This window comes from Peromyscus eremicus, chromosome 14 (assembly GCF_949786415.1).
Source record: "Peromyscus eremicus chromosome 14, PerEre_H2_v1, whole genome shotgun sequence".
Lineage (NCBI taxonomy): Eukaryota > Metazoa > Chordata > Mammalia > Rodentia > Cricetidae > Peromyscus > Peromyscus eremicus.
In genome coordinates this window covers 67,251,589-67,265,180 of record NC_081430.1, presented here as the reverse complement: position 1 = coordinate 67,265,180, position 13,592 = coordinate 67,251,589, and the positions used below count along the sequence as shown (strand labels likewise).

Here is a 13,592-nt window from a genome sequence, read left to right as displayed (position 1 = left end):
TGTTTTAAATTTTTTAAAGGTTTATTTATTTTACATGTATGAGTGTGTACCATACGTGTGCCTGGTGTCTGTGGACTTCAGAAGAGGGTGCTGGATCTCCTGAAGCTGGAGCTACACACAGTTTTTAGCTTCCTTATGGGTACTGGGAATTGAACTTAGGACCTCTGCAAGAGCAACAAGTGCTCTTATCCACTGGGCCATCTTTCTGTTTATTGATTAATTTCAGTTGTATATTTTTTCACAAAGTATATAGTTTTATGTTTGACTTTTGGTCGACCTTTGTGTTAATATTTTTGTGTGTGTGTGTGTGTGTGTTGTGTATGTAAAAATATATATGTATGTATTTTAAATGGCAATCCTTTTTTTTTCTAGTCTATCAATGACTAATCATGCTGCACCAACCTTGTTTGGAACAGCAAGAGATAAAGCTGAGCTGTATCGTGAACGATATACTATTTTACACCAGGTAAGTTGGGAGTGGAGGAACACCAATAAAGTGGGGAGAAAAAAGAGCTTTGGGAAATCTCAAGGATATTTAAAGGATGCAGTTTTGTAGATTAAAGTTGGTTATTCAAGGCTGGGTTTGGTGGCTTATGTTCATAATTCCAGTACTTGAGATTGCAGAGGCAGGAGGATTGCTGCAAGTTTGAGGCCAGCCTGGTGTAAACAGTGATTTCCAGACCACTGGCGCTTTATAGTAGGACCTTGTCCAAAAAAAAAAAAAAAAAAAAAAGTCATTCTGTAGACAGTTAATGGCTCTCTGATTGATACCCTATTGAGAACACAGAGATATGAAGTACATTTCCCTTTAATAATGATGTTAAAGAGAGTGGCCAGCACTTAATACCTGATATTGAGATTTCAAATATTGTGTAGTACTTTGCATGCATTATTTACCTCATTTGGTCCACTAACAGGAGTAGATTCATGAATGCTAGCATTATTCCTATTTTACAGATGAGGAAGCTAAAGGCTGGAGAGGTTTCATAACTTTGCCAGAGGTCACGTGTAGAGAGTTGTGATAGGATTCAGACCTAGCCTGTCTAATTTGTCCAAAGCCTGCTATATTCCCTACAAGGAAACTAGAACTTTATTATGTGCTCTAAAAGATAGAACCAAGCAGGGCTTCAGGGACACTGGTATTTCACATGGTCCTTGTGGACATGCATGGTAACACTGAACAAGGACCGAGCAAGGGAAAATGGACTTTGTACAGGAAATGGTGAGCAAGGGAGGAAGTGTGGAAGTGAGTTGCCTGCAATCCCAGCTACATGGGAGGCTGAAGCAGGAGGATTACAAGTTCAAAGTCTATGTAAACTAGAGTGAGTTCAGTAGCAGCCTGGGCAACTTAACGAGACCCTGTGTCAAAAGACAAAGCAAGAAAGCCTATGGATATAGCTCAGTGGTACAGGGCTTGCCTAGCATGTATGAGACCCTAGGATCAATGCCCAGCACCACAAAAAAGATGAGCAGGGTTTTGAACCTCAGAGTGCAATGGGATACTGCTAATCCGTTAACACAAGGAAGGTTTATTGTGGGGATTATGTCAGATTCTGTTTCAAGCATCGGAGTTAGGGTTGTCAGGAGGAGGAGATACATAAATGCAGATGAGGTCCGTGGGGCAAGGGCTGGATCGCTGACAAGGGCTTAGGAGGCATCTGCAGTGAGTGAAGCCCTGGGCTGTGAGGAGAAGGCCTGAGAGAAAGGAGGGCCGAAGAAGAAAGGCAAGAGGAGAGGGTCTGGGCGGGCTGGGATGGTGCCGTGTGGCTGGAGCACACGTGGGGCGGTGGCAGGCATTGCAGGTGTGAGAATGAGGTTGAAGAGGTGAGGCCTGAGGATACCTGTCCTCAGCGGCTTCCGTCATGCTCCTCACCCTGAGCTGCAGCTCTGCCCCTGTCATGGTTTTGCGTGGAAGTCTGTAGAGGACAGCTGCTGCTGCTCCTGAGGGCCGAGACCTTCCACCCCACGCTGTTGGCCTCGTCTCCACTTCCCTCCCTCTCATTTCCGCCGCTTTGCCTAAGCTGGGCTGTGCTTCCCGCTTCTGAAACCCTCCGTGAAATTCCCGGTTTTGGAAGGGCCCTCTCAGATCCCGCCGTCCTGAAGCTTCTCTTCTTTTTTAATTATTTTATGAAATACTGGGTTTCACATGACATGTACTTCGATCATATTTGTCCCCTATCATTCTCTCTTGTCCTCCCCTTTATGGTCTCTTGTCGACTTTCATGGTTTTTTTTTTAGTCTAGATTCTGCATGTGAGTAAACACTATCGTTTACTCGGCCTGTTTGATCTGGCTTCTTTTGTATAGGATGGTCTCCAGCTCTGTCCACTCTCCTGAAAATGAATTTGTTCTTTGTGGCTGAATAATATTCCGTTGTGTGTGTAGGCTGACGTGGCTTCCTTCCAGTGTATACCGGGAGTCACGCGGCATGAGCATCTGAGTGTGTGTGTGTGTGTGTGTGTGTGTGTGTATGTGTGAGAGTGTATGTGTGTGTGTGGCAAACCCAGCATGCACTAAGCGCAGCATGCTTTCACACTGAGCTACAGCCCCACCCTGTGCTAGTTTACTTTTGTCAAGCTTCCACACTGGTTTCCACGGTTGCTGGATTGATTGACACTCCTGCCCTCGATGAATGAGGGTTGTGTCCACGCATCCCCTCCTCCCATCCGGCATTATCACTAAAATTGGTTGTTTTCTTCTTTAAAAGATTTTTGTGTGTGTGTGTGTCTCTCTGTGGGTGTCTGCCACATGTATGCACGTACTCTCAGAGGCCAGAAGACGGTGTTGGATCGCCTGCAGCAGGTGTTACAGGAAGTTGTAAGCCGCCTGTGTGAGTGCTGGGACCCGAACTCAGGTCCTCTGGAAGAGCAGGAAGCACTCTGAACCGTGAGGTCATCTCTCCTTCCCTGTTGTTTTCTTGACAGCCTATCTGTCTGGGGTGAGATACAACCTCAGTATAGTTTTACCTTTCTTCTTTTGAATTTTTTTTATTTCTTGTTACATGTGTGTATATGATGTTTCGGGGAGCACATGTGTCATGGCCCTTTTGTGGAAGCCATAGACAACTCTTTGGGGTGGGTTCTCCCTCCCACCTTTCCATGGGTTCTGGGGATTGAACTCAGACTGTCAGGCTTGAGCTGCAGGTGCCTCTACCCACCTAGCCGTCTTGCTGGCTCTTGACTTGCATCACTTGTATGGTTTAGGATGTTGGACTTTTTTTTTGGACATATATATAGATATATATCTATATCTATCTAACTATCTATCTATCTATCTATCTATCTATCTATATATATATATATATATTTTTCCCTCCCCTGCCAAGACAGGGTTTCTCTGTATATTAGAACTAGCTCTGTAGAGCAGGCTGGCCTTGAACTCACAGAGATCCACCTGCCTCTGCCTCCCGAGTACTGGGATTAAAGGTGTGCGCCATTACTGCCTGTTGAATGTTAGACATTTTTAAATGTATTTTTTGTTTTGTTTCTCTCTCTGTCTCTCTGTGTCTCTCTCTATCTCTCTCTCTGTCTCTGTCTCTCTGTGTGTGTGTGTGTGTGTGTGTGTGTGTGTGTGTGTGTATATGTAGTGCATGTGTGTGCATGTGTGGAGACCAGAGATCAGATAGCCTTATCTATTGTTCTCCACTTCACTTTTTTTTAGACAGTGACTCACTGAACCCAACACTCATGAATTGGCTAGACTGGCTGTCTAGGGACCCACCTGTGTCCCCCACCCAGCTCTGGGGTTACAGATGTACACAGTCACACCCACTTTTTAAGTGAATGCTGAGGATCTACACTCAGGTCCTCCGGATTGCACCTGCAGTCACTTCCATGACTGAGCCATCTCCACAGCCCCTGTGGATATACCGGGCCAATTCCCCCTCTGTAGCTCAGGCTGACCTGGAACTCACTGTATGCTCAGACTTCCTCACACTTTTCATCCTCCTGCTTCAGCTTGCCAAGTGCAGAGATTACAGGCATGAGCCATATTGGTCATTTGTGTTTCTTCTTTTCAGAAACATTTATTCAATTTATATGTCCATTTATTGACTGAATTATTTGTTCTTTTTGAGCTCCTTATGTATTCTGTTATTAACCCCTTGTCAAATAAATAGATGGCAAATATTTTCTCCCGTTCTGTAGACTGTCTCTTCATTCTGGTAATTATTTCCTTTGCTGTCTCAAAGCTGTGTGTGTGTGTGTGTGTGTGTGTGTGTGTGTGTGTGTGTGTGTTTGTTGTATACATGTGTGGACATGCATAGGGTGTGTGCCATGCACTTAAGTACAGAACCCAGTGGGAACACTTGGTGTCCTCCTCTGTCACTCTGTCTTATTCTCTGTCCAGTGTCTCTCTCACTGAACTTGGAGCTTGCTGCTTTTCAGCTGGGGTGGTGGCCAGCATGTCCCAGTGGTCTCCCTGACTCCATTCTCTTCACTTCCCCAGCGTTGGGGTTCAAGGTGTGCACAGCCACACCGAGCTTTTCAGGTGGGTGCTAGGGATCTGAACTCGGGTCCCCTTGCTTCTGCAGCTGCGTGCTCACTGGGTCATCTCCCAAGGCCCTGCCAAAGCCTTTTATTTTGATGCAGTCCTATTACTTAGATTTGGTTATTATAACCTAAGCTACAGATGTCCTATTCAGAAAGTTGTTGCCTCTGTCTATGTCTAGAAGTGTTTTTTCTGTTTCCCTGTAGTAGTTTCAAAGGCTTGGTTCTTAGATTAAGGTCTTTGATGTATTGTGAACTGACTTCTGTACAGGATGAGAGAGATGAATCGGTTTCATCCTCTGTGTGGATACCCAGTTTCCCGGGACCATTTGTCAGAGAGGCTTCATTTCCCCAAGGTATATTTCTGGCACCTTTTGAAAATTAGGTGTCTGTAGCCGCATGGGCTTATTTCTGGGTCCCAGGTTCTGTTGCATTGATTGGCATGTCTGTTTTTGACCCAATGCTATGCAGGTTTTGTTGCTATAGCTCTGTAGCATAGCTTGAACACGGTTGTTGTGACACCTTCAGTATTGTTCTTGCTCAGGATTGCTTTTGCTATTCAGAGTTTTTGTGCTTTCGTAACAATCATGGGTTTTATTTATTTATTTATTATGTTTCTATGCAGAATGCCATTGGAATTTTGATGGGGATTATATTGAATCTATAGCTTGTTTTTGGTAATATAACCATTTTCACAATATTAATTCTGCTGGCCCATGAACATGAAACATCTTGCCATTTGAAGCCTTTCTCGATCTACGGTTGCATGTGGTTTGTTCCTTATTCAAGCCCATTGAGCTGTGTGTCTTCTGTGTAACTTACTCAATGGCCTTGCCTTGCATTCATCCTGCTCCACCCTGGATAGCTCACCACTGCCTGAACCACAGGTTCCTTGTTTTTTGTTTTTGTTTTTTAACTCTGCAGCATTTGTCATAATGCTTTTTACCAATATATTAACAACTGTCAGGCTCTCGCTCTCTGTCTCTGTCTCTGTCTCTCTGTCTCTGTCTCTGTCTCTCTCTCTCTCTCTCGTTTCTGTGCTTGAAATGTGCTTTTGTGGTGTAAGGAAGGTTGGCCTGAGGTTCGCTGTGCAGCCTCGGTTGACCTCAAACTAACTCAAGACCTTCCTGCCTCGGTCCTGAGTGTTGATATTAGAGGCATGTGCAACCATTCCCAGACCCTCCTCGTCTGTTTCAGTCTACGGTACTGTCACTTGGCCTTGCCTTTCATGTTCCTCGATTGTGAGACAGAGGAGATGAATGGAGTCCATTCACATTTTCATTGTGTTTACTTTCCTGGAAATACATTTGATTTTGTCATTTTTCTGCTTCAGAATATTTTTCAGAGAGGGTCTCAGGCTAGCCCCAAACTCACTATGTAGGGTGACCTTGAACTTTGAGCCTCCTGCTTCTGCCTCAAGAGATCCAGGCATGTCCCACTGTGGCCAACTTTTCTGTGGTGCCAGGGAAGGAACCCAGAGCTGTGTGGGTACTAAGCAAGCACTGTACCACATCCTCAACTCTTCTGTAAGCCGTCTTAAGATTGTGAGAAACTCACGGTGACTAAAACTAAAGAACGACTGTTAGTGTGGCCTGTATTACCAGGAAGGCTGCAGGTCTGTGGTTTCAAGCCTGGCTGGATCCAGGTGCTCATCCACCATCACGAGGCACCTGTCTTTTTTGTATCTCAGCTTTTTCTTTTCTTTCTTTTTTTTTTTAATTATCCTTATATTAGACCTTGCCACCACCTGTGCTGGGGACAAAAGATGGGTGCCATGTTGGCCCTGATGTGTTGGCCAGGTTTAGGTCCTAGTACATCCTTTTTACCAAAAAAAAAAAAAAAACAACAACAAAAAAAAAACAAAAAAAAAAAAACAAACAAAAAAACATTATCCTTTCAAATAAATTCTCCTTATGGAATAACAAAAATGGCCACTAGTGGCCATAGCAACTGTCAGAAAGAGCCCTCCTTTCCTGTAGTCCTGCAGAAGTCTTCACTGTATCTCTTATCGGCCCAGCTTAATTCACTTTCTCATCTTTTCCTCAGTCCACGCACATCTCAGCTTTCATCTTTTAGGCCTGGGCTGTCTGTCTTCAGAAGGGGAAAGGGGCAGCAGCCTGCCCAAAGTGCATGAACTGATGGGAGCAGAGAGACAGTTCCCTAAACCATTGCTGTCCCTCATCTCACAGTCCACCTTGTGCACGCTCACACTGAGCTCTGTATCGGGTGGTAGTTAATTCTGACAAGATTGAGTCCCTTCGTGGTGACTTGACTGTAGACTGGTGGTTAATTTTGATTGTAAGCCTGACTGGATCAAGAAATGCTTACGAATGCCATTGGGTGTGTTTGTGAGGGCGGTTGGGGTGGGGGTGGGGTAAGGGATTTATCCTCCTCTACTCCAGTGTGGGCAGCACCATCCACTGGACTAAATACAAGCTGAGCAGTGGAGCTTGGTATTTCCTCTGCACCTCTTCATGGTTAGTATGGGCCGTGGTTCTCAACCGAGGTTCTCAACCGTGGTTCTCAACCGAAGTTCTCAACCGTGGTTCTCAACCGAGGTTCTCAACCATGGTTCTCAACCGTGGTTCTCAACCGAGGTTCTCAACCGAGGTTCTCAACCGTGGTTCTCAACCGAGGTTCTCAACCGAGGTTCTCAACCGTGGTTCCCAACAGTGAGCCGAGTAAAGCCCTTCCTCCCTTAAGCTTCTTTTTGTCAGACATTGGGTTGCAGCAGTGGATGAGAGAATTAACTAATGCAGGGCTTCCCACAGCACTCTTCCTTTGGATACCCCAATTTCTCAGCCTGAAGTTTCTTGTTATCACCCTCTTTTTCTTCCTTTAGTATTCCCTCATTTGGGTCTTGTTAAATCATCTCTTTGGCCTGGTGTACAGCCAGTCCTTACAGTACTGTGTTGTATGGTGGTGTCTGAGTTAGGGTTTCTATTGCTGTGAAGAGACACCATGACCACAGCAACTCTTACAAAGAAAACATTTAATTGAGGTGGCTCACTTACAGTTTCAGAGGTTTTTTGTTGTTGTTGTTTGTTTGTTTGTTTTTGTTTTTTGTTGTTGTTGTTGTTTTTTGAGACAGGGTTTCTCTGTGTAGTTCTGGTGCCTGTCCTGGATCTTGCTCTGCAGACCAGGCTGGCCTCGAACTCACAGAGATCCGCCTGGCTCTGCCTCCTGAGTGCTGGGATCAAAGGCGCCACCCCCGACTGGCTAGTTTCAGAGGTTGATTTGTTATTATCATGGTGGGAAGCAAGGCAGCATGCAGGCAGATGTGGTGCTAGAGAGGTAGGTGAGAGTTCTTACATCTTGATTCACAGGCAACTGGAAGTGGTCTGAGACACGGAGCATGGCTTGAGCATATATGAGAACTCTAGGCCCGTCTACACAGTGACACACTTCCTTCAACAAGGTCATACCTACTCCAAAAAAACCACACCTAATAGTGCTACTCCTTTTGGGGGTCTTTCAAACTACCACAGGAGGCTTCTTTCTTTCTTTCTTTCTTTCTTTCTTTCTTTCTTTCTTTCTTTCTTTCTTTCTTTCTTTCTTTCTTTCTTTCTGTCTCTCTCTCTCTCTCTCTCTCTCTCTCTCTCTATCTCTATCTCTATCTCTATCTCTATCTCTATCTCTATCTCTATCTCTATCTCTATCTCTATCTCTCTCTCGCTAGCTTCCAAGCTCAGGCTTTTAAATACTTTTTGTTTTAGAAGTTGCTGTAGGGGTTGGGGATTTAGCTCCGTGGTAGAGATGCCTAGCTGGTGCAGGGCCCTGGGTTTGCAGTGGGGGAATTGCTAGTTTGCATGCTGTTAAACTAATACAGGTTTTCAAATGTGATGAGAAGAAGCAACAGTAACAACTTAGGGACAGTGTTTTGTCTTTGGTGTTTTAATGACTCTTTCCTTTAAATGTCCAGTTCAGTGATTCATAAGGCTCTCTCTTTCTTACAGAGGACACACAGACATGAATTGTTTACCCCTCCGGTGATAGGCTCACACCCCGAGGAAAGCGGGAGCAAATTCCAGGTTTGAGCATTGTCTTAATTATTTAGGAGCTGTATTATAGTGATACAAGTGTAATGTTTATTGCTACTTTTTTGTACACTTATTTTGATGTGTGCTCGTGGGCTGTGGCCCACGTGGAAGTCACAGGACAACTTGCAGGAGCTGGGTCTTTGTTCCACCGTGTGTAACCTGGGCATTGAACTCAGGACATTAGACTTGGTGGCAAGTATTTTTCCCCACTGAGCCATCCTGCATGGCTCGCTACTTTTAATTCATTGATTTTTTTGTTTGTTTTGTTTTTGCTTGAGATAAGATTTCATTATATACCCTGGCTGGCCTAAAACTCACTATGTAGAGAGGCTGGCCCCAGACACACATACCTCTGCCTCCCATGCCTGGCTAATTCACTGAATTTTAAATGAAAATAAACTCGTGTACCTGTTAAACTGGCTTGTAGGCATGGCTACCTGACCGTTGCTGGTAAGGGCCATGCCTAATGCTGTGGGTTCTGTAGCCCTCCAGTAGAGGTTAGTTCGTCTTTGGAGCAGGCCTGGTACCAGGGAAACATCCACATAGTCTCTGGCCTCCACACCAACACTAGTCCTCCTAAGCCCTGCGCCGGCTCTCTGATCAGCTTTTCATTACCCTTTGTGCCCTCACTCACAACACTGATTGTTGCCCACCCTCTCTTGATCACCAGACTGGTTAGACTAAAACGTGCCATATCCATTGTAAGGAAAACGTAATGTCTCAGAGGAACATTGGTTTCAGGAGCCCCCACCCCTGGCGTACGGAGAGACAGGGAAGAGTGAGTGTGAGAACACACAGGGGCCCTGCAGTTGTAACTTGAACAGGGGAGAGCTGGACTGTGTGCACCTTCCGCTGTCAGAGTTTGGAAGGTGATTCCCAAACAGCCCTGTCATTTTTGGTTCCGCCGTAGGCCTGGCCTGGCCACTGTCAGTCTGTCTGTCTGTAGCTCTCTCCTCCTCACCAGTGCTCGGAACCCTGCTCAGGGACAGTCCTTGCTTCTTCTGTCTGGGCCTTGCCAGTTTCCTGAGGGTCTCAATGGATTTTGAGGAAACCTCTTGGGTGTTCATTAGATTCTCTGCCTTGGTGGATCAGAATTCATTGTGTTGAGGACTCTGTTAACAGAGACTGAAACAGTAATACTGGATGAAGTTAAACTAACGTTTGAGAGTGTGGTGGTGCGGGCCTGTGATCCTCCCACTTGGGTGGAGGCAGGGGAGTGAGGAATCCAAGCTCATCCTCAGCTCTGTCGTGAGTTTGAGGCTGATGTGGGCTGCATGAGACTGTGTTTTAAAAAACAAAAATTCATGTTCAGTGGTGGCACACAAAGAGAAAACACTGGTAGTATTCGACAGTCTGCACTTAACTGTATTACAGTATAATTTATGTCGTCTTGGAAATGGACGTGACTCACATCTCCCTACCAGAGTCTGTCTGTGTCGCTGTGTTAGGTTTCTGATGTCAGCGTGCATGTCCACGGCCCAGAAGCAGTGCTTTCTCTTCTCTTTGTCAAAATACTTTTGAGACTTACATGGCTAAATAATGTGTTGCTCTTTTCAGTCTTCCTGTTCAGTTCTGTGTCTGTGATCGTTTGTTTCCTATTTAAGCAAAACTTAGGAGCAAGCAGAAACCCAAATAGACTATCTATAGAATCTGAGCAGAAATTTCCTTTTATAAACTACAAAAATAGTGTGTTTCATAAGTATTTGGAGGGCTGGGGGTGGAGCTGAGTGATAGAGCACTTGCCTAGCATATCTAAAGCCCTGGGTTTGATTCTAAAAACAACAGTATTTTGTCATGTCTTTGTACTGTGTTGCTTCACATTGATATTTTTTAAATGTAATTCCAGTCCTCCTATCACATGGCATATTAGTACATAGAGCCTGTGCATCCTCCTATATATTTAATCATTCCTAGATAACTTACAATTTGTAATACAATGGAAATGCTATATAAGTTTTTGGTTAGAAGATAATGACAAGAATAAGAAGCTTGTGTAGTGGTGGGATGTAAGCCAGTGATAGAACCCTTGACCAGCCTGCATGAGGTCCTAGGTCAGATCTCTGATAGTGGTTTAAGAGAAGAAAAAATCTGTATATGCTCAATGTAGACAAAACTTGTTTTCAAGTATTGTTGAGCCTAAATTGGTTGAAACCACAGGGATAGAGTCCACAGATACAGAAGGCTGAGTATATGTGCTTTCCTTCATGCCTTTCATCCCAGCACTGGGAATCTGTATGAGTCTGAGGCTAGCCTGGTCAACATAGTGAGTTTCAGGCCAGCCAAGGCTATACCACCGCAACCAAATGGTAACCTAATTGTTACTTCCTTAATGTTTTTCTTTTCTTCTTTTTGTTTTGAGACAAAAAAAAAAATCTGTCTATGTAGCTCAGACATTGCTATGTGGACCAGGCTGGCCTCGAACTCACAGAGATCTACCAGTCTCTGCCTCCAGAGTGCTGGTATTAAAGGTGTGTACCACCATACCTAGCTTTGACTTTCTGATATAAAGTATTATTATCAGGTTGGGAATATAAATAACAACTTTAAGGAATACTAAATATAATTAGGATATAAATTTTGGAAAAACATTAATTTTGTGAACAACACTTTAACTTTTTTAATTTTAACATTTTATGCCTTTGTCTATTTGCCTGCTTGTCTATGTGTACCATGTGTGTGCAATGCCCACGGAGACCAGGAGAGGGCAGAAGATCCCCTGGCAGTCACAGGCAATTATGAGCTGCCACATATGGGTGTTGTGAACCAAAGCCAGGTCTTCTGCAAGATCAATAAATATTCCTAATTGCTTAGCTAGCTCTCTAGCTCCCCAGACTCATTAAGTTTTAAGTAGTACTCATCAAATAAATCAAAGTGGGCCAGGCACGATGATACCTACCAATCTGAAAAAGCAAAAGCAGAAGAGTTGAGAGTTTTAGCCTACCCTGGCTATGTAGCCAACTGTCTTGAAAAGTAAAAACAGGGCCGGTGAGATGGCCCAGTGGGTAAAGGTGTTTGTCACCACCTTGCCCAGCAGAATTTGCTCCATAGACCTACATGGTGGAAGGAGAAACTCCCTCAAAGTGTCCCCTGACTTCCACAGCTACTCCGTGACACACTCTTTCTTCAGTACACAAATGTATATAACCATGAAAAAATAATTGAAAAAATTGTAAATAAGGCTGTCAAGGTGGCTCAGCAGGTAAAGGTCCTTGCTGTCAAGCCTGATGACCTGGACTAGATGCCTTATGGTGAAGGAGGGAATGGACTCCCTCAATACTCAATATAGATGCATGTTCCTTGCCCCAGTACGAAAATTATATGGTATATGCTTATGAGTCCAGCACTTGGGAGGCTGGGGCAGGAGGATTGCTTCCTGCCAGTTCAAGACCAGCCTGTACTATACAAGGAGTATCAGGCCAGCTAGGGCTGTATAACAACCAAACAAGCCAGGCAGTGGTGGTGCACGCCTTTAATCCTAGTACTCAGAAGGCCGAGGCAGGCTGATCTCTGAGTTCAAGGCCAGCCTGGTCTCCAGAGTGAGTTCCAGGACAGCCAGAACTACACAGAGAAACCTTGTCTCGAAAAACCAAACCAAAACAAACAATAAAACAAAAACAATAAATATTTACTATCCATGAAGGTGCATTATGAGGCTTTAGTCATTGGTAACCATACATCTCCTGTGTGTGTGTGTGTGTGTGTGTGTGTGTGTGTGTGTGTGTTGTTTTGTTCTGTTTTAAGATTGTGTGTTTATAGCCTGGGCTGTGCTCGAACTCACTGAGGTCCAGGCTGGCCTCAGACACAGCATTCCTCTGCCCTTAGGCATGAATCCCTGTATTTGATTTCTTTGGTTACATTTTTGTTCATTATACATTTGACATTTAGCTTTTTGTAAGAGGAAACCAAACTTGCAGATTAATCTTTCTACTGTAAAGCAGCTATATATAGCAAATTTGTACTCGGCATTTACTTATCTGTAAGAAAATTAGAATATGCTTATAATCGTTAAGGATTGATTCTGTTTTATTTTAGCTTAAAACAATAGAAACTTTACTGGGTAGTACAAGCAAAGTTGGCGATGTGATTGTCCTTGGAATGATAACCCAGTTGAAAGAGGTAAGTGAAGACTGCCGGGCTTCCTTTTTACCTTTTTGGACTTGAGTTGGCGATGCATTGCTCTGGCAATGCATTTTCATAAAAAACCAAACCAAACCAAACCACAGGAACACATTCTTCACAGAAAGCACAGTAGCTACCCTCTTCACCTGTGTCCAGTTTTCTGTCCTTAGAGGGAAAGACTGACCAGGTGTTCAATTTGCATAGCCTCCGGGTAGCCCCAGAGTGACCTCTGCTTGAACTGACTCTGGGTTTCGGAATGAGCGAGCTGCTGACCACATCCTGGTGACCTGGAGGTCCTGGTCATTCTCTTAGTAAAGCATCTGGTGAGGCCCAATGGCGAGCAGCCAGGCCTTCCCTGTCACCCCGTGGTCTGCAGCTCTTGTTCCTCAGTGCCTGGGAGTCTCGGGGACGTGGTTAGTCCGAGGCTGCCAAGAAATAAATGTAGAAGTGTGGACTGGGTATTACACCTCCAGATCCATGCCTCTCTGTTGTGTCCTGTTGTCACACTTGGTGGTCCTTTAATTATCTGTAATAGGATTCATTTTTACACAAACGTGAGTCTATTTCATTTAATTCTGTTTTAGGGGAAGTTTTTCCTGGAAGATCCCACTGGAACAGTACAGCTGGATCTTAGTAAAGCTATATCCTTAAAGAAAAAAAAAATCTGACTGGATTTAATGGCGAATGCCTTTAATCCCAGCACTAGGGAGGCAGAGGCAGGCAGATCTCTGTGAGTTTGAGGCCAGCCTGGGCTACCAAGTGAGTTCCAGGACAGCCAGGGCTGTTGCACAGAGAAACCCTGTCTTGAAAAAAAATAAAAAAAGAAATTCTGAGCCAGGTGTGGTAGTACACGCCTTGAATCTCAGCTCTCCAGAGACAGAGGCAGGCCAGTCTCTGAGTTTAAGGTCAGCCTTGTCTACATAGTGAGCTCCGGGCCAGCCAGGACT

General features: G+C 44.5%; 1 protein-coding gene across 1 annotated transcript in view; it reads left to right on the top strand.

Annotated features, from left to right (window-relative positions):
* Positions 1 to 13,592, top strand: part of Pole2 (DNA polymerase epsilon 2, accessory subunit) — a 30,168-nt gene that overhangs the window by 4,153 nt on the left and 12,423 nt on the right. The window contains exons 5-8 of the mRNA XM_059279764.1: positions 373 to 466; positions 8,443 to 8,517; positions 12,559 to 12,642; positions 13,230 to 13,286. Coding sequence (XP_059135747.1) covers positions 373 to 466; positions 8,443 to 8,517; positions 12,559 to 12,642; positions 13,230 to 13,286 — 310 coding nt within the window. The remainder of the gene's footprint in view (positions 1 to 372; positions 467 to 8,442; positions 8,518 to 12,558; positions 12,643 to 13,229; positions 13,287 to 13,592) is intronic.